Source organism: Juglans microcarpa x Juglans regia, chromosome 2D, assembly GCF_004785595.1.
Source record: "Juglans microcarpa x Juglans regia isolate MS1-56 chromosome 2D, Jm3101_v1.0, whole genome shotgun sequence".
NCBI lineage: Eukaryota > Viridiplantae > Streptophyta > Magnoliopsida > Fagales > Juglandaceae > Juglans > Juglans microcarpa x Juglans regia.
The window spans coordinates 15,249,712-15,269,402 of NC_054596.1; the positions used below are offsets into that span (position 1 = coordinate 15,249,712).

A 19,691-nucleotide genomic window follows, 5' to 3' on the forward strand; every position below is an offset into this window, starting at 1 on the left:
GAGAATGGTTATGAAAACAAACGTGGCCTAAACTAATCAAAAGGGAACAAGAGATGGAAGCACTAATTGGCTGTATTAAGAGACAACTTTCGAATCTATAGATTTTATTTTGGCGTAGTTTGGTTACCAAGATGAGTCTCATATCGATATAATCATTACAATTTTTTTCAAACTCTCACATAAAATATAATAAACAATTCAATATTTTCAAATCACAAAATAAAAATTATATTAAAAAATTATATTCTAACAATATTTTATTCAATTTTCAATTTTTATCTCATCTCATCTGTATAACCAAACGAAGGGATCTCTTATCGAGCTCTCCCAATCAGGATTTTCATTTTCTTTTCTTTTTTTTTTATGTTGAAAAATTCTACTCTCAAATGTGTCCACACATATTTTATTTTTTTTATTTTTTCTTAATGGTTAATGAAGTGACTATTAGTGAATTTGTATTATTTATTTTTTTTTAATGGTAAAGGATCTTTAAAAAATGCTTAAAAGAAAAATACCATTTGCATGGTGTAATGTATACTTGGCCCTAGAATTGTCCTTCTATGTTTTCTGTTTGTCAGTGTGGCCTTGTGGGTGTCGTGTAGGATTTGCAGTTGCTTCGTGCCCACGACCTATGGATTCGAAAAAAGAGAAAAAAAAGTTGGTTCCCTCCTTGCAATGCATCTCAACCTACCCATTGAAAGTTGAAACCCACTAACCACATGTCACATGTATTCATATGTATATGCGTCTACCGAATCCAAAAAAAGTGCATCTTAAAAAGTACCTAAACGAATTACATGCGTATATGCCATTAACCGTGCATGATTAGACATCCATTTCACATCAAACACACCATTATTATTGTATTTGCTTGAGTCCATACCTATAAAAGTGAGGAGCTCAGAGAGAGAGAGAGAGAGAGAGAGAGTCGAGTGAAGTCGTTGAGGTCACGCGAAAAGAGAAGGGTTGGAAACTCTGTACATGTGATCTGTGACCTCTGTTTCCATAGAGGTTTTTGGTATTTTACAGTTCACACCTGAGACCTCAGTCTTCAAGAGGAAGGCTCAGATCACATATACTGATCAATGCTGGTTTTGATTGAAATCAAAGGAATACAACACAAAAATTACAGTTACTGTCGGGGTGAAGCTATGTCAATAAAAGATCAAGCTAGCAATGGCAGGCAACTGTATTCAACTGCACCATCGACCTCGAAGAGAGGAATCTTCGAGATGCGGAGAACACAGTACAATACCATTCGGGCCATCGCGAAACCAAGCAGTGAGAGAGACAAACGGAAAGTTCATAGTGAAACAATCGCAGGTGAAGGGAAATATAACTATTTCATTCAATGCACCGTCATATTTCTAGTGGACACAACTTAAATCAGAATTGTAGCAACGCATTCAGATACCCAACATGGAGAGAGTTTTCATATTATGAAAGGCAAAGTAGTGTATATAATACTTCATCAGATCAAATTAACACACAAGAAAATTACAAAATACATATAAAAACAAGAAGAAGAAGAAGAAGAAGAAGAAAGAGGGAGCTTAAACCAGGCCCAGCAACATATCGAGTTCAAATTTCAAGGCCATGAATTTTTTCAATTGGGTATAAAAATTAGGCATATCAAATAAATCACTGAGCTAACCAACCAAAAAGGATCGTACATGCCTATAATCTAAACAAGGATTAATGGGTGCAGGCTTATTCGATACCTCATCTTCCACCAGACAATTCAATAGCATCTTGGTTATAAACAGAATCTTCTCCCCAGTCAAATCTTCTTTGTAGTCTCTCATACTCTTGCCTACGAGTAACCTCAATATGCTGCCATTCTTCCCACCTCTCAGCTAGCCCCTCACCTTCCAGCATCCGTACCACCTCTGACATTGCAGGGCGGTCCTCTGGTGATGACTGGGTACAAAGCAATGCAACTTTAATAATCATTTCCACCTCTTGAATGTCGTAATTTTTACTTAGGTTGGGATCTACAATAGCATCAAGTTTCTTCTCCCTTTCCAGCTTCTTGACCTTCACAAGGAGAGATACAAATTTCATTAATTAGCGGAAGTAATTCATCCAAAGTAAAAGGGACGAGCCACAACTAAATATGTATGCTCATCTGGAGCCTTATCAAAAGTGGGTAATACTCCAACGTAGAAATCACAAATTGACGGTAAGCAAGTGAACTCCCAGCTTGTGTAAGCTGCAATTCTCCCAATACAACTAAGGAATTGTGGAAATATTAAATGTTTCAAATAAAAAGGAAGCATTTCATCTTTATAATCTTCGTTATGTATATTATTTTAAGGAGAACACCAACGTAATTGTAAAGTACATTCACAATTAAGTAAACTAGCTGCAAACCCGCACACAAATAAAAGTATTTAATGAAAGGTAACATATATTTACTTATAATATATGAAAAGAGAGAGAGGTGTAGATGCAACCCTTTAGATGTTCCTCAGATTTCACAAATAGATAGCTTCATCTTCCAATTATCAAAATGGAGAAAGTAAGGAAAAAAGGAAGTAGCTGGTACAGAGAAATTGAGTCCAGAACTTTAAACTTCCAAAAGTTATTAGTTGAGTTCAAGATTGAACTTGGTCAAAATATCAAATATAAACTAATGTACATAAAATTTTCTACATGTTCGGTAATTAAATATAAAGAAAGTTGTGCAAAGCAATCTCTAAGTAGATATAAAAACAGTTCATGCTTGAACGAAAAAAATAATCGTCCAGCTAATGGTCCTCACAATCCTTTCATGCATTTTAGACTTCTTAGACAAATAAGGATGTAGACCTTTAAGCTTCCAAAACTTGTGAGATGAGAGATGATGGCGCACCTCATAAGAGCAAAGTTTCAAGCTTTCAAAATTAAATATTACATTGGATGGGATGTTTCTAACCACAAATTAAATGTTGATGCATAGAAGTTTGAGCAGAGAGATATAGAAGATCGAGAATCCTTAATGGCAAGTGAGGGCACAAATGATTTTTGCAGGTCTCTTTCAGAAAGCAGGTTATAATGCATAAATCAGTCAAGAAAAATAACATTGATGTGTTTGCTCCAGCTGTATAAAGATTATGCAGCACGTAGTACTTATAACATAATTAAAATCAGCCATGTGTGCAATAATATGATACGAGTGTAAGAGATATGCACACAATACCAAGAAATTATCATAACGAGGTTATCTTACATGGTCAAGCAATAAAACATCATCTTCTTCCTCCAAGCGCGAAAAGTCAATTGCCCTTTGACCTGTCACAAGCTCTAAAAGCATGATTCCGTAACCAAAAACATCAGTTCTTTCTGAAGACTTCCCAGTGGACAAGTATTCAGGTGCTATGTGGCCCATTGTCCCACGAACTTGAGTAGTCACATTAGTTTTTCTAACATCAACCAATTTTGCAAGGCCAAAATCACCAACAACTGCTTCAAAACCTTCATCAAGTAACACATTTGCAGCCTTAACATCCCGGTGAATAATTTTAGGATTGCAATGTTCATGAAGGTACTCTAGACCACGAGCTGTCCCTAAAGCAACTCGTTTTCTTGTAGGCCAATCCAAAACGGGCCCCCCAGGTTTAACTTCTGCATCAATGCTAAAAGTCAGTATGATATCATCAGAAAGGCACAGCTTGGTTGGTAATCATACTATGGACAATGCAAGTATAGAGAACCCTATCTCCTCTTTCCCAACATAAATATCTTTCCATTTTCATTCCACTATGTGTATATGAAAAGAACAGTAATTTCCATTGCAGCACCACCTAACAAGTCAACCCTTCAATACAAGAGCCCAGTGAGGTATACAAGAGGTATAAAAGATGGTATACAAGTACACAAGATGGTATACAAGAGGTAACACCTATCTAGGAAGAAACAAAGGATACAAGAAAGTCATGAACATCGAGGCCATTAAAATCTACAGCTATGGCCCATAGAAATAATAGAGTTCTAATAAAAAGAGATCTAAGTTCAATCATTTCGCTCCTGCCACAAGCACCACAGAATACACATAGGAACCATCCTCACACGGCTTTGATTTGTGGGATATCTCCTAGATTTGTCCAGCTGGCCAACAATTTTGCCACTGAGGCAGGCATAACCCAAGCTAAGTCTAATCTGCAAAAAACTTCATCCCATAATGCTCTAGCAAGCTCACAATGCAGTAAGAGATGATCCATAGTCTCACCAATTTTCTTACACATGCAGCACCAATCTACTACGATCACCCTGCGTTTCCGTAAGTTATCCATCATCAAAACCTTATCCAAAGAAGTTGTTCAAGCAAAAAATGCCGCTTTAAGAGGTGCCAAATTCTACTCTATGGAAACTGAATGTTCTACGACTGTGTGAGACAATTATAGAAAGAGCGAACTGGGAATGTGCCTTTACGTGCGGGTACCCACCACATCAAGTCAACACCTTGAGAACTCGAAGTCATGGGATACAAGAGACTAAAAAATTCCTCAAAGCTGCCAACTTTTCAATCTTGGGCCGTTCTGTTGAAGTTGATGTTCCGTTGGACTTGATCCCCATATATCACCATAAGATAAGCCACTGAAGCTTCTTTCTCACTTGCAACACAGCAAACTGAAGGGAATGATTCCTTTAGGGCATTATTCCCACACCAAAGGTCACTCAATAATTTTATTCTAGAGCTATCTTCCAGCACGAGTCTAGTGTGATGAGTACAACCCCCCCACCCTCGTCTAATGTGCTTCCAGACTCCTACCCCATAAGCTCCACTTACCTCTCTAGTGCACCAACCCCCCTGCCCCCCCAGCCGCCGCAACACACATCCATATTTGCAGTCAATCATAGACTTCCATAGGACTTCCGGTTTCATATTATATTGCCATAACCATTTTCCAAGTAAGGTCCGATTGAAAATCCTTAGATTTCTGATTCCCAAACTACCAAATGAAATTGGGGAGCATACCTTATCCCAACTGACTAGATGGAATTTGAATTCATCCCCCATGCTATTCCATAGGAAATCACGATGAAATTTCTCAATTCGGGTTGCCACACTTGCTAGAATTGGGAATAGAGGTAGGAATTACATTGGTAAATTAGACAAGGTACTCTTGATTAAAGTGATCCTACCACCTTTCGATAAGTACAGTCTCTTCCAACCTACCAATCTACATTCTATCTTCTGATCGTTGTATCCCAGATTGATTTAACCCTTGATGCAGCCCCCAACAGAAGACCAAGGTAATTCATAGGAAGAGAGGAGACCTTACATCCAAGAGTGTTAGCCAAGTACTGGATGTTATGAACATTGCCAACTAGCACCAACTCTGATTTGTCAAAGTTCACTTTCCAACCTGCCACTTCAAAACAGAGTAGCAATGCCCTCAGTACCCGAATTTGGTTTTGGTCTGCCTCACAAATTATTAGTATATCATATACAAACAACAAATGAGAAATGTTAAGAATACCCATATTGGGGTCACCAACCGAGAATTCAGTCACGAAACCATTAATAACCAAAGCCAAGATCATTATGCTTAAGCGCCTCCATAGTAATAACGAAGAGGAGTGGGGACAATGGATCTCCTTGTCTTAGGTCTTAGAAGCTGTTAAAGAAACCAACTGGGCTACCATTCACCAAAACTGAAAATTTCGCCATTGATATACACCATTTGATTCACGAACACCATCTCTCCCCAAAACCACACCTCCCAAGTAGATAAAGCCGAAAGTCCCAATTAGCATGATCATATGCCTTCTCCATATCCAACTTGCATAGGATACCTGTATTGACAGATTTTAGTCTACTATCTATGCATTCATTGGTGATGAGAACCAAGTCCAGAATTTGCCTACCCCTTACAAATGCATTATGGTGTCCTCCCATAGGCGATTTGAAAGCACCTTAGAAATGATCTTAAATACCCCATTCACAAGAGTAATGGGCCAAAAATCCTTAACCTCTGATGCCCCGATCTTCTTAGGAATCAGTGCAATAAAAGTGGCATTAAGGCTTTTCTCAAATTTTCCAACCGAGAACAGTTCTTGGAACACCTTCATTAGATCCTCCTTCACCAAATCCCAACATGATTGGAAGAATCTCATAGAAAAACAGTTTGGACCTAGTGCTTTGTCTTTTACCATTTTCCTCACCACTCCATGAACCTCTGACTCCTCGAAAGGCCTCTCCATCCAAGAGACATTATGTGGCTCAATTGACTCAAAACCTAGTCCATCTAGCTTTGGCCGCCACCCCTCTTGTTCGGTAAGCAAATGTTCAAAAAACTGACTTAAAGTTCTTGATTTTTGGCACCAAGAAATTTTCTCTAATAACTTGACCCTCTCTAATTCTGATACCAACTCTGCCTTCCAAGATAACTCTTTTGAGAGGAGAACCCAGCCCTCCTGTATCCTCTCTAACTCCTGTAGCTCCACCAACGTGGATTTCTTCCTTTCACCTATGTCACCAAAATAGAGAAAGTTCCAAAGCTTTAAATCATTTTTTAAAACTTTTAGTTTACCTACAAATACAAAGCTAGGGGTGCTATGAATCTAGTATGAGGATCACCATTGCCTAACCCTATCCACAAAACCTTCAGTTTTCGGCCACATATTTTTGAACTTAAAGTAACGACGCCCTTCTTGGATACCACCACAATCCGACAATATAGAAAAATGATCCGAACAAGGACAAGGCAGCCTCTTTTAACATACATCTAGATAATGAGTTTCTCATTCTGATGAGACTAAGGGCTCGTTTGTTTTCAGAGATGAGATGAGATGAGATGATATGAGATTAAAGTTAAAAAGTTAAATAAAATATTGTTAGAATATATTTTTTAATATTATTTTTGTTTTGGGATTTGAAAAAGTTAAATTGTTTATTTTATTTTGTGTGGGGATTTGGGAAAGTTGTAATGATGAAGTGAGATGAGATGTTTTCTGAAAACAAACGAGGCCTAAAAATCTATCCAATCTAGATCATGTCTGATTATTGGACCACGTGAATGTTCCCCCCATGAGAGGAATGTCCACCAAACTCAAGTCGAAAATACACTCCGAGAATTCTAACATTGCTGGTTGCAATCTGTTTTCTCCTGAACGTTCACTTGGAAATCTTGTAACATTAAAATCCCCACCTATGCACCATGGAAGGTCCCACCAGCAATGAACTTCAGCTAATTCTTCCCATAAAAACTTTCTAGTGCTGCCCAAATTCGGCCCGTAGATACCAGCAAAAGCCCACAAGAAGTTATCTTCCACACTCCTAAAGCAACATGCCATTGTGAACTCCCCTATGAATTCCTCTATTTTCTCCACCACCCTTCTATCCGACATCACTAGAACACCTCCTAAAGCCACATACGAACAGCTCCAGATACTTTGAACAAGTCTTCTTGTAATAGATTTCAACTTAACTTCCTGTAAACATACTATGTCCACCTTCCACTCACGAAGCAAATTTTTTATACTAAGACGCTTATTGGCCTCGTTGAGCCATCAGACATTCCAAGAAACAATTTTGGACTTCATAAAGAAGAAGCTAGCCCCTTCTCTTTGGATCTTTCTCGACTAGAACTCCCTTCACAATTAAGAAACCACGTTAGTCTCTTTAGCTCCCTCTATTTTTTGGACCTAGATTTTTTGAGCTAATTATGACCCACTTCAATGGCAGTGAGCAAAGCCATCAATTGTTCCTAAAATCCCCCACACTACACTCCATCCCCACACAATATTGAATTTCCTTCACCTGGTGTAGAACCCAATCAGAAAAACTAGACTGGGTTGGTAACAAACAGTTAAGTGGTATGGGCTCCCCATCTCTAGTAGCCCACTGCAAGCCCATCAGCATCCCCATTTCCTCCTCCGCGAAGATATTCCCACATTCCCATTCAGAGAGGCTCGAGACAAGCGTATGAGAAGGTTCAACAACTCCCTCATCGCTTCCAGGGAGGGAAAACTCATCGGAAGAAGCATCTCACCCCTCCACTGTCTGTTGTAGAGCCTCCGCCAGAAGAGTTACTTCATCCCTGCTACTTATCGGTGTTTTCTAGCTAAGATACACCGGAGATCCAGCGCTCGGTGGTAAGGAGACTTCCAGATCTCTTTCGGAGCTTGCTGTCGACAACTCCTCCACCGTCGTTGTCACCCTCTGGGCCACCATTGAGTGTTCCTCGGCCTTTCGCAACAAGGTCGGAGCCTTTTCCAGCGAGGATTCCAGACTCCCGCCGGTGGAAGGCCATGGATCACCTCCTTCTCTAATTCTCCATGTCCCAAATTCCTTTCTTCCGTTTTTTAATTCTTTATTTCTCATAACCTATAGATCAACTTAAACTAAGGATTCTCTCTTTTAAGTCACTCATGTAGAAGCATGTACTTCAACTTCAGGCATTTTAACAGCCACAGTGATATTTTCCTGTGCTAAGTCCACCAACAAAAACAAGCCAGAACATAGTTTTAGATATTCTGTGTGGTGATTGTGTATACAACTGCAAATGTAGTATCCAACAGGTCCTATGTGGGTGTGTACATGCATTGATGCTTGTGCATTAAATAATCAACAGGTCCTATTTACATACATGGCTTAAAGAACTGATACCTCGAAGACAAGAGGCAACACTCAAATTCTGCATAAAGGGATAGACTAAAAGGCGTTCTCTATTAGTTGTGCAAAATCCAATCAGCCGTAAAAGATTCCTATGAACAGCAACACTTATCATCTCAACTTCCCGTTGGAAAGCTTGATCTCCCCCAGGACTCTCATAGTCAGTTAACCGTTTCACCGCCACTTTTGTGTTATCAGCAAGCACCCCTTTATAAACTTTTCCAAAACCTCCCTGTCCTAAAACATTTTTATCACTGAAGTTGTCTGTAGCGAGCTGTAATTCCCTCCATGAAAATCTTTTTAATTGACCAAATGCAATTCTTCGATCAACTTCACCTGGGCAGTGAGTGCACAAGTCAAAATATTAGATCAAAACTTTCATAGGCAGATTCCTATGTCAAGTTTTACAACAAATACCAATTCTATCAATTTGAGAATAAGTACCCAAGGACTATGAAAAACAAAAGCATGCCGCAGAACAAAACACGTTGATGAAAAAATAAACAGAGGAACTCAATGGAAAAAAAGGCGAAAACAAGTATCTCTATAATTTAGTTTTCCAAATCCAAGTTTCATAGCTGATCAATTTTGTGTGCGTGTTGATGTAAAAGAAGCTTTTCATTAGTTTCAGTAGTTTATCACAAAAAAGGACGAAAACAAAAATGTTAAAAAAATTAATTTAACCATAGAATAGGTTAATTATATACATATATCATTACTTAAAAAAAATTATATACATATATCATAGATGTTACACGACATTGGTATAGAATACCGTTGTTCAATATTCTATACCAATCTAATCCAGCCTACAACATTCAAAAAGGATTGTAGACTTCTTCGAACTGGATTTCCAAAAGGTTATCCCAAAGATAAATTATGTGATGTCTGCCTCCATACCCATGCTTTTCACAAACATAAGCAACAATAAACACAATGTGCTTCGCCACAGCATGTAATTTCAATATCCATAAAAACAATATTGTAAAAGAGAAATCAGTAAATTAGGTTGTACAAATAATTCTGTTTCACGCAATCTTTTTTCATTCAACTTAATCAATGTTGATCTAGTTTTTAGTACAGTAAAAAATTTGTTTTTCTAAAGGTAAAATAAAGTTAAAAAAAAATCATTTTTTTATTGGCACTAGGTATCCAAAGACAAAGTCTTGACTAATCTCAAGGGTGCACAGGCCCTTGGCAATGAATTTCCCGCAAGTGCATCTCGGGAATTCAAGGGCAAATTCCCTGTCCAATGGCCCATAAAAATTGTTTGCACCCAAGAGAATTTGAAATATCATTAAAAAAATGATCATCCTAGTTGAAAGATACTTTCTATTAGAAAAAAATGAAATATCATTAAACCAATTTAAAAACTTGGCTAATTTCAAGTGAGTTCTTTAGAATTCTGCACTGATATTTTAAATTTAATAGAAGGCTTGACCTAATGGCTTCACATTGAAGATGACATTATTGTAAGGTGAGGACCATAATATCGTCTATTATTTATATTAATCCTGGGTAAAACGGGACAAAAACAATCACCATCAACAATTTAATTTAAAAAAATCATCGCAGGCCACTTAATCAGTTCAATAGATAAAGGGGACAACAAACCTGCAACATCCACAAAAACTTCGCGCTTGTAGTCTTTGTGTCTACCCTTACACAAAATAAACAGAACAACACCAAGAAGAAGAATAACAGCAAATCCTCCAACAATTCCAAGTATGACTCCAATATTTGGCTTATTTGAACCACCTGTCAATAGGGAAAATCTTGGCACTAAGCTAGTAAAACAAAAGATTATCTGCACCATTGTACTTCAGAAAACTTTCTCAACATTATGAATCAGATCCAACAACCTGAATCTCCATTTTCAGATGCACATGAAAGAGAGGCGTTTATACCACAATTCAAATTGTTTCCTGTAAAGCTGAAACAAGCAAGAACCAGGTGTGTCGTTAAAAGTAAATATGAATCATAACAATAATAATGATAATAATGGTAATGATAATGATAATAATAACAATGATGATATATATACCATAATTTAAAAACAAATGTATTATCTGATTCCACATATACTCTGCATATCAATCAGACCCAGGAAGAGGAAAAATATTCGGATCCAAGTACAAAATACCTTCAGCTTCTGCAGCCATGGAAACACTAGATCAAACTGCCCTTTATTGTGCAATTCCAATTCTAACCCAAACATTCAATGACCCAAACTCATTCCTATTCTGTGAACTTCACAATGGACAGCAAGGTGAACAGATTTGAGATCGTGGTGGCTCATCTCTCTCTCTCTCCCATGGAAATTGCAGCTTCTCAAATAGCACAACGAAAATTTATGCATACTTGACACTGATGCCTTTGAGGGCCTTGGATAATTTCTGTTCTTTCTTGGGTTCCTTTCTTAATTAACAAAATTTCTTACTATTGACTATGGAGCGATTAATTTCATTAAGAGCATTAAATTATGGAACGAAGATTGTGAAGGGTGGAGCCTGAGAACTAAGAAGATTGTGAAAGAGCACAGTCTAACTTCATTGGTGCCATGTAATGGATATAGAAAGAATTCTTCACTTGGATTCATTGATGCATGTCATCCCCATTTGGGATTGATAATATAAAGAGTAATGCTACAATCGTGGAATGTACAAGCAACGCAATTATTTTGAAAATAAGTAGGGTCCACTATTAAAAAATTAATTTTTCATGTGGGTCCCGTATTTACTCACTTTTTTCAAAAGGATTGCGTGACGCTTGTGTACTCCACGACTGTAAATATCATTTCTCTAATATAAATAATAGTAAATCAAGTCAGATGAAATTTTCCACAGATGAACCTGAGAGGATCCAAATCCTAGAAATCTTCTTCGACAATACTTTAGATATACATGCGCAAAACAATTAATGTTGTTCATACTTGTACTTTGGAAGTTGGAATAAATGCTCAGGAATCTGACCACTGAGATAATTTGAATCAAGCTGACTGCAAAAAGAGTTTCAACCGTGTCATCAAGTGATGAAAACCTCAGAGACAAATTAAACTTTAGAGTATAAACTAAACAGGTAACAATTTGAATTTTTCATCATTTCCACATTGTGCAAGATATCACATACAGAGTGATTAATTTTGGAATACTTGAAAGTGACTCAGGAATAGTCCCATTGAGCTTGTTTTGACTCAAAGTCCTGCATTCACAATCAAAACACCATAATGTTAGGTAAATATTATCAAAGATGCATACACTCATCTTTAACTGACAGTGCAGGAATCACTTACAAGAACTGAAGCGCTTTAAGATTTCCAAGAGAAGATGGTATTTCACCAATTAAATTATTATTTGTCAAATCCAATCTTTCCAAACTGGTAAGATTTCCGAACTCTTTGGGTATCTCACCAGTTATGTGATTTCCTGGCAACTGACTGCATGATGAATAAAACAGAGACACATTATGGTCGCACTTAGAAACATATTGCTTACATATGTGTCAATGGATGGAGAATATTATTACCATAAAGCTCTAAATGAGATCTCCAGCATGCAAGAATTCGAACATCCATGTTTCCAATTCAAGGCCATGACCATTGAAAAATGTTGTCAACAAAGATGATGTCATTATGGCAACAACTTCTACCACTTTTATGCGCAATTCTATAGAATTGAAACTCTATAGCTGCTGGCATGACAAAAATTTCATGCCAAGTGTAATGGTTATTTTCTCTCTTAAAACCTCTTTTAAGGTATTAGTGCATATATTTTTTACATATATAAGTAATGTATTAGAGAATATCTAAAACATCTACCAAGCAAGTTGCGGGATGGCATATATAAAGCACCTACTTTTGACACAAACTAGGGAATGATTGGCCAAAACATATTTGTAACTTGCAAAAAAAAGAAAAAAAAAAAAAAAAAAAAAACTTCAACTCCATCAATTTTCATTTAAAGTTCCAAGAAAGAGAAAGACGGCACCCTAATGCTTTGATTTAATATCTAGATTACCTGAATTTATGAATCATTTTGCCTTTAGCCAAATCATCTCAATTTATCAGATTAATGGTTTGGTTTTCCAATCCAGTACAATCGTGCAATGCCAAGTTCCTATTTTTTCATTTTTTATATTAATGTCTTATTTTTTACCTTTTTGGAATTCTAAGTTTTAGCCTACAAGGATAATGAAAAAAACAACATTATTGCTGCCTTTTTTGCTATTCTTGTTGAATATATCAAAAATATTATTTAAAAATTAAGATTGAGTGGCATACGGTAGCCATTAATAGTGTGGTTAAAGAATTTTACACGGAATGTTTTGCTTATTTTCTCAATTCTTTGCTTTATAGCCTTTTTTTTTTTTTTTTTTATCTCAAATCCCAGTTTTATAGAATCAACACTGGCAGCACTAATGTTTTTCATACTTACAGAGACAAGAGAGATTTTAAAGTTCCTACTTTTGGCGACAAGGTTCCAGTAAATCCCATTGCTAACAATGTTCTGCAAAGAAACAATACATATAAGCATGGGCCAGAGAAAAGTTGGAAAAATATGCAAGTAGAGAATATAACCATTTGTGAATCAAGGAAGTTATGATTTATTGGCAACAATATCACCAAGAGTAATATGATTAATAAAAGGAGGGCTACATTAAATTGTATCTTACACGTGCCGAACAATATTATTGGCATCGCACTGAACATTGGCCCAAGTGCAAGGGTTAACTTGATCGGGGTTCCAATTAACGAGCTGATCATTTGAAGCATTCAATGAATTCTTCAATGCAATCAGGGCAATACCTGAAATAGAACACAGGAATACTCACCACCTAATCAAGCTAATACATTAACATGCAACACTTTCAGAAAAACATAAAATATCAAATGAAGGAAAAAAAAAGGATATCCTCATTAAGTCCCACTAACCCTTGCAATCTTCTTTTCTAGAAATGAACTTCGCCATGAAAAGGAGAAATAGGATTTTTTTTTTTTTTTTTGTTGGGGGATGGGAGGAAACAGCATGCCATGTATGCGTCATAATCAGTCATTTTAGTTTATGTTTTACATAAAGAAAATAGTCATTATTTTATCAGCATTCAAAAGGCATACTTGATCAGGTTCCAAATAAGATTAGTAGCATGCCAAGGATCAATAATGCATATCGTATCTTCACTATTCTTCAGCTTTAATTGCCAGTGGTTTACGTTTGGAACAGAGAATAGGTACCCTCATTACACCCCACTAAGCCTCAGAATCGTATTTGAAGAATTGCACACGGATAGGAAATTGAATGATTCAATTTTTTCTTTTCTTATAAGTAAAAATTGAATGATGCATAACTTGCCTTCACTAGTCTTGAGCTTTAATAGCCAACGGTTGAGGTTTCAAAAGGATAGCAGATACTCTCAGTACAACCCCCCCCCCCCCCCCCAAAAAAAAAAAAACCTCAGAATCATCTTTCTCGAATTTCAGATGGACAGGAACAGAAAAAGGTTTTTTTTTTTTTTTTTTTTTTTTTTGGGGGGGGGGGGGGGTAGTTAAAATTGCATCAGATCTAAAAAGACATGCTCAATCAGGTTCGTAACAAATCAAAAAACAATCATAAATGCTACAAATCCTGCCTTCACTAATCTTCAGCTTTGACTGCCAATGATTTTAGGTTGCACCATAGAATAAATCATGATCTTACTCATCAATAATAGGATTCAAAACAAAGTTGAAAGGTTTCTAACTGTACAAAAACTTCCTGGCATATCAGGCTAGTAACACGTGTAATCTGATTGACTCTGAACTTTCACCTAAGATTGATGTTGAGTACCTCTCAGTCACTCTAGTTCAATAACTGTTTCCAATATCAAAGTGTACTTGCTGCAAGAATACTATAATTATCCATATATGAGTCAACCTTTCCATTAACTTCTTAAAGAAAAAGAATAACTCAGCTTCTCAACTTAAGAAGATCTAATATTTTGTTATTTGTTTTATATTTGTAACAAGCCCAGAACTAGAAAGCAATTCAATGGCAAATGTATGAGAGACAGAAAGAGATACAAACCATCAGTTTACATTTGTTTTCTATTTCAATAAGTTCATTAAAATAGATGAAAGGATGGCTAGCCATGTACAAAAAGTGTACAACACTGATTCTAATTGTGTTGGACTTGCAATTCAACACCTTTGTTGACATCTACAGCATTAGACCGTTTAACTTAGCTCTTTTCCATCATTACATAGCTACGGTTGAAACTGAAAACAGTAGATAAACTTGGCACACATGTACAGCATAGATAAATAAATAAACTAATACGGCCGGGCAGGTCACATTACCATACCTTGAGAATCAGGCAGTGCAAAAGACTGCAAGCAAGCCAATATCAAAACAGTGAAAACAAACTCCATTTTCAATGACAGCAATTCCTTTTACCCACCCAGTGAGATGCTATCATCAATGAACACGTGAATAAGAGCCATCGCTGCAAAGACATCCCATCATTGAATTGTAAACTTTTAGATTCAAGATAAACCTCGTGCGTAATATATCCTAAGTTAAGGCAGACTACAGCAATTGATATTTTTCGCAAGGAGAAAATCAAAAGAAACTTGTATGCTTATGCTTGTCAGGGCCAATTGGATGTGTCTCTCTACGACTCTATGTGTCAGTGTGAGAGTAGTCTTCTGCTGGTGTGTAACAGCAGAAGAATTATACCACAATCCTGAACACGCATTGATGATGAAGTAAACTGACAGACTGAAAGTTAAAGGGGGATATATATCCCATCCTGGTACCCTCTTGTCATTCATCCAATCTCCTTGTGAGTATTTTAAAGTGTCAAGGTTTTAGATATACATATGCGACAAAGCAATAAAAGCTAACTTCTTGAGCTAAGACATCATGTTAAGTGTGACCTCAACCATAACTCCAATCTTCCATTTTGAATTACAATCAGCGAGAGTTCTGTAGCATAAGTCACCATAAGGGAAAGCTATTTCGTCAAAATTTAACATGGAAAGAACTTTAAACAGAATATTCCGCTTTATATATGGTTTCCACTTTCAACTAAAATAGTTAATAGGCTTTTGACGTTGACTTGATTAACCCCTCCATCCTCAAAAATACTCAAAACGGGCCCTCAAATTATTAGTACTTCCTGTCTACGCAAAGAAAAATATACAAAAGCAGAGAAGGATAAGAAACAATTAGCAATGTTTAAATCAATCTGGCCATGATCTTTCAATCCCACAAAATCTTCAATACCATTTAATTAAGACTGCAAAGGGAAAAAAAAAAAATGAATTCCAACTGAAACGCCTAGCTCAAATCATGTCGATAAACGACAACCTAAAAAAAATCAGTGAAGACGAAAGAAATTACGTCAAAGTAGAGTACTTAATCGCCTCATTCACAACGACTATTTGTTTATCCACTAGTCTTTCCTGAGATCTTCATTTCTATTTCCTACAGTTTCTTCACAACTAAAGCGTATAGAAACGTCAAAGTAAAAAGGAAAAAGAAAATTGAATAACGGAGAGTCAAAATCACTTGAGTTGAGAGGAGAGAAGAATATGAGAAATTAACAATAAAACGTCAAAGAAGAAGAAGAAGAAGAAACACCTGTTGAGAGGAATCAAATAGGTGAACGTAAAGAACTGAATCAAACTTTCTGATCTTTTTCCTTTGGTTTGGATTACTATTTGAAGTAAGCTTAGCTGGATGAGATGCGCTGCTCCGAGAGAGAAGCGTTTTGGAGTTGCAGCGAATCCTGAAGGGAAGGTTGTTTGGTTTTGATTTTTTAGGACCTTAGAATATATATAATGAATAAAAAAATGTATTTGTGGAAGAAGTTTGACTCGCTGTAAATGTATCCAAGACTCTGAGAGAGTCCGTAGATAAAAGTAGTCACTGGTTTACTGGAGGGACCACTCTGTCACTCTCTGCTCTCGTCCACCATAGACATTCATTGATTAGTGTTTCCTCATTTTCTCGCGCGTGTTTTGTGAGAAAGTGAATGAAAGAAGCATGTTAGGTTTTGAAAAAAAGCTACTTACATCCGGGACAAGAACATGCCGCGTACCTGGATTTCAAGTCAGCGTTATTTAAACGGTGCATTTGCATCCTAAGTTAAATGCACTGTTGCTCTACTTAGTGTTGTTTCTAAAATCAACACTAGTGAAATCAAACTGACCTCCAGAACGAAGACGATACAATATCTTCCGACGATTAGGATTGAACTCGCACTGAAACAACCATGGAAGACGATGAAGAATCCCAATCTTCACCTTGCACCGTTCACACATCCAAGCTTCCCAAACTTGCTACGAAGACCATTCCCCCACCGAAACACGAAATGATGGGCTTTCATGGCTTGGTGTTCAGGTCTAACTCCAAATGGAGCATGGGTCAAGTGCATTCGAAGCCAATTTGGCAATGTTAGCAAAACAGAGGGAACCCACCGAAATATTCGTCTATATCAATCTAACAATTGGGTAGCATCGACAGTTTAGAATCAGCATCGGCAGTTTAGAACCAAAAATATTCTTTGTCACCACATATCGCTCTTTTCTCTGTTATCTCCAAGCCTGACTGACTGGTACTTCTATATATATCTCTTTTTCTCTCCTTTTCTTTTCAGAAAGCTACTTTTTTTTTTTTTTTTTGAATTTTTTAGCAATCTCTGTCTTCATAGGAAGAATAGAAAACTTCCGAGACCATAAGTGGGTTATTTTCTTATTTTTTTGGGGGAAAAACTGTTCAAGAAACCCAAAAAATTAAAATTAAAAAGCAGCAGAAACATATTCGTCATGTCTGTTTGAAGGCCACTTTGGCGTGAAAAGCTACAGTTTACATATCTGCACATTTCACTTAACTGTAATCGGTCTTCTTTCTTCTTCTTTTTTAATAATAATATAAAGATGACGTGGCTAATGCCACGTCAGACGATTTCGCAATGGGTAACCGAAGGCGGGTACCTGTAGCAAAATTGTTATGTTTTTCCTAGATTCAGTTACTATTCCCGTAGTGAGAATATTTACTGTATAGGGACGTAATTGGTGTGATTCAGCCCGAGTTTAGACGTTTTTTTATAATTAAATTGGTATATATTTGTTTCAAAAATTTAAAAATCGGTATTGGATCGGTTTATCATTGAAACTGAACTTTCGATTTTTTTAATTTTGGTCTCGTCCAGTCTAGTTTTACTAATTATTTATGCTAGTAGGGCTATAATCGAGCCGAGCCGAGCCGGTCTTTGGCTTGCTGAGCTCGGCTCAACTCAAAATACTCGAGCTCGAGCTCGAGATTTTTTTTATTCTTTGTTCGAGCTTGATTCGATAAGCTAAACTTTCAACTCAAGTTCGAGTTCGAGCTCGTCCCACAAACGAGTTCGAGTCGAGCCGAGCTCAAGCTCGAGCTTGAATTGTTTAGTTTTTAATTTTTTTTAATAAGATTTAATAATTAATAAATTAAAAAAATAAAAAATCTAATATTGAATTTATACAACTAACAAGTAAAACATCTATTGAATTATAAAATTTTAAAAAATCTATAAACAATTAATATCTAACTAGTTGATATTTATCCAAAATATTAATATATTATATGCCTACATATATTATTAATACATACACTTAATAAGATAGCATATATCTATTTCATATATGGTTCCCACATACTAGTATATGAAATTATTAAATTTTATCGACTGATTATTATACAAATTATAAAATATACTTATGAAGTATATTCACTATATAGACATAAGTAATTAGATTACATATTATATATTTAATTATAAAAATTGTATGCTTTTATTATTAGTTAATACATATATATATGTATATGTATATATAAATTGGTGTATATATATATTTATCAATATATGAATAAGTTTTAATCGAGTCGACTCGAGCATAAACGAGCCTTAGCCGAGTCGAGCCGAGTTTTGTCAGATATATGTTATTTACAATTCGAGCAGATATCTGCTTTCACGAACGAGCTTTTTTTTTTTTTACGAGTTAAGTTTGATTCGAGTTTAACCGAGCGGGCTAACGAACAGGCTGGTTCATTTACAGCCCTATATGTTAGTAATAATATAATGTTTACATACACTAAAATATTAGTCTATTGATATTATAGTATAATTATTTTATTTTATAATAATTAACACATACTAATATATTATTGAATTTAACTATAGTACGTATAAGTTCTAGACCTTTTATATGAATATATATGGTCAAATGTATAAAAATATATATATATTATAATTTATTATGCCAAAAATATATGTATTCTTGATGTAATATACATACCAAAAGTAAGTTTATATTAACAACTTAATATTACTGCTCATGTTTAAGATTAAATTTTCGTAGTATATTAATTTTATGTTATAAAATTAAAATTTATGTGTTATATCAAATATTATATTAATTTTATATTATAATATTAATAGACATGAATAATAAGATTAAATTTTTGTTTTATATTAATTAGAAATTTAACATATAATATATATAATATAATATAAAAAAATTATATATAATATAAAAAATTATATTAAAAAAATATTTTATATATAATATAAAACATAATATATATATATATATATATATATAAAAGTTAAGCTTAAACCGATTTTCAAAATGTGAAAATTTTGAAAATCGATATCAGACCGATTTTCAATTAGTTTTTATTTTTTAAAATCTTGTTTTTATTTTTTAAAATTTGAAACCGAACTAGACCGATTACGAAAGTTTGATAATTTTTAGGTTTATATTTACGGCCCTACTACTGATCGCGCAACACGAGAACATGTTTGTAGACCGAAATTTTTTTCGTCTTAACTTTTGTTAAACTGGTGATGATTTTATTATTTTTAAATACTTTTATTTAAAAAAATAAAAATTAATTAACAATATCATCTCATAAGATGAATGAGTGGAATGTAGAAATTTTGTTCTAAAGGGAGAGGCCACCTCCTTCTCTCTTCAGACGGGCTGCAAGGCCCTTGATTTGGTGGGGCTGCCTCCTCTACTTTCCATTAGTTGTTTTAATTTTCTTGTTTTATATTTATATATATATATATA

At 35.5% G+C, this 19,691-nt stretch overlaps 1 protein-coding gene across 4 annotated transcripts; it reads right to left on the bottom strand.

Annotated features, from left to right (window-relative positions):
- Positions 1–1,405: 1,405 nt before the first annotated feature.
- Positions 1,406–16,388, bottom strand: LOC121248684 (probable LRR receptor-like serine/threonine-protein kinase At5g10290). Of its 4 annotated transcripts, XM_041147223.1 has the most exons (13): positions 16,219–16,388; positions 15,504–15,561; positions 14,939–15,080; positions 13,274–13,406; positions 13,036–13,107; positions 11,895–12,038; positions 11,732–11,803; positions 11,535–11,600; positions 10,465–10,535; positions 10,217–10,360; positions 8,597–8,938; positions 3,212–3,606; positions 1,406–2,037 (listed from the first exon to the last, which is right to left on the bottom strand). In XM_041147223.1, the coding sequence occupies exons 3-13, from the start codon at positions 15,003–15,005 to the stop codon at positions 1,723–1,725; spliced, it is 1,821 nt and encodes a 606-aa protein (XP_041003157.1). In that variant the 5' UTR covers positions 15,006–15,080; positions 15,504–15,561; positions 16,219–16,388; the 3' UTR covers positions 1,406–1,722. The 4 variants fall into 4 exon arrangements, with proteins under 4 accessions (XP_041003157.1, XP_041003155.1, XP_041003158.1 ...); XM_041147221.1 differs by lacking the exon at positions 15,504–15,561 and having other exon boundaries at positions 14,939–15,079; XM_041147224.1 differs by lacking the exons at positions 15,504–15,561; positions 16,219–16,388 and adding an exon at positions 15,829–15,850 and having other exon boundaries at positions 14,939–15,079.
- Between the last annotated feature and the right edge of the window lie 3,303 nt (positions 16,389–19,691).

Coding starts and splice junctions, on each gene's coding strand:
- LOC121248684 (XM_041147221.1), bottom strand. CDS start 15,005: ATGGAGTTTGTTTTCACTGTTTTGATATTGGCTTGCTTGCAGTCTTTT. Junction 13,108..13,273: donor AATAATATTGTTCGGCACGT/GTAAGATACAAT, acceptor GTTTCTTTGCAG/AACATTGTTAGCAATGGGAT. Junction 2,038..3,211: donor ATGTTTTATTGCTTGACCAT/GTAAGATAACCT, acceptor CTCCTTGTGAAG/GTCAAGAAGCTGGAAAGGGA.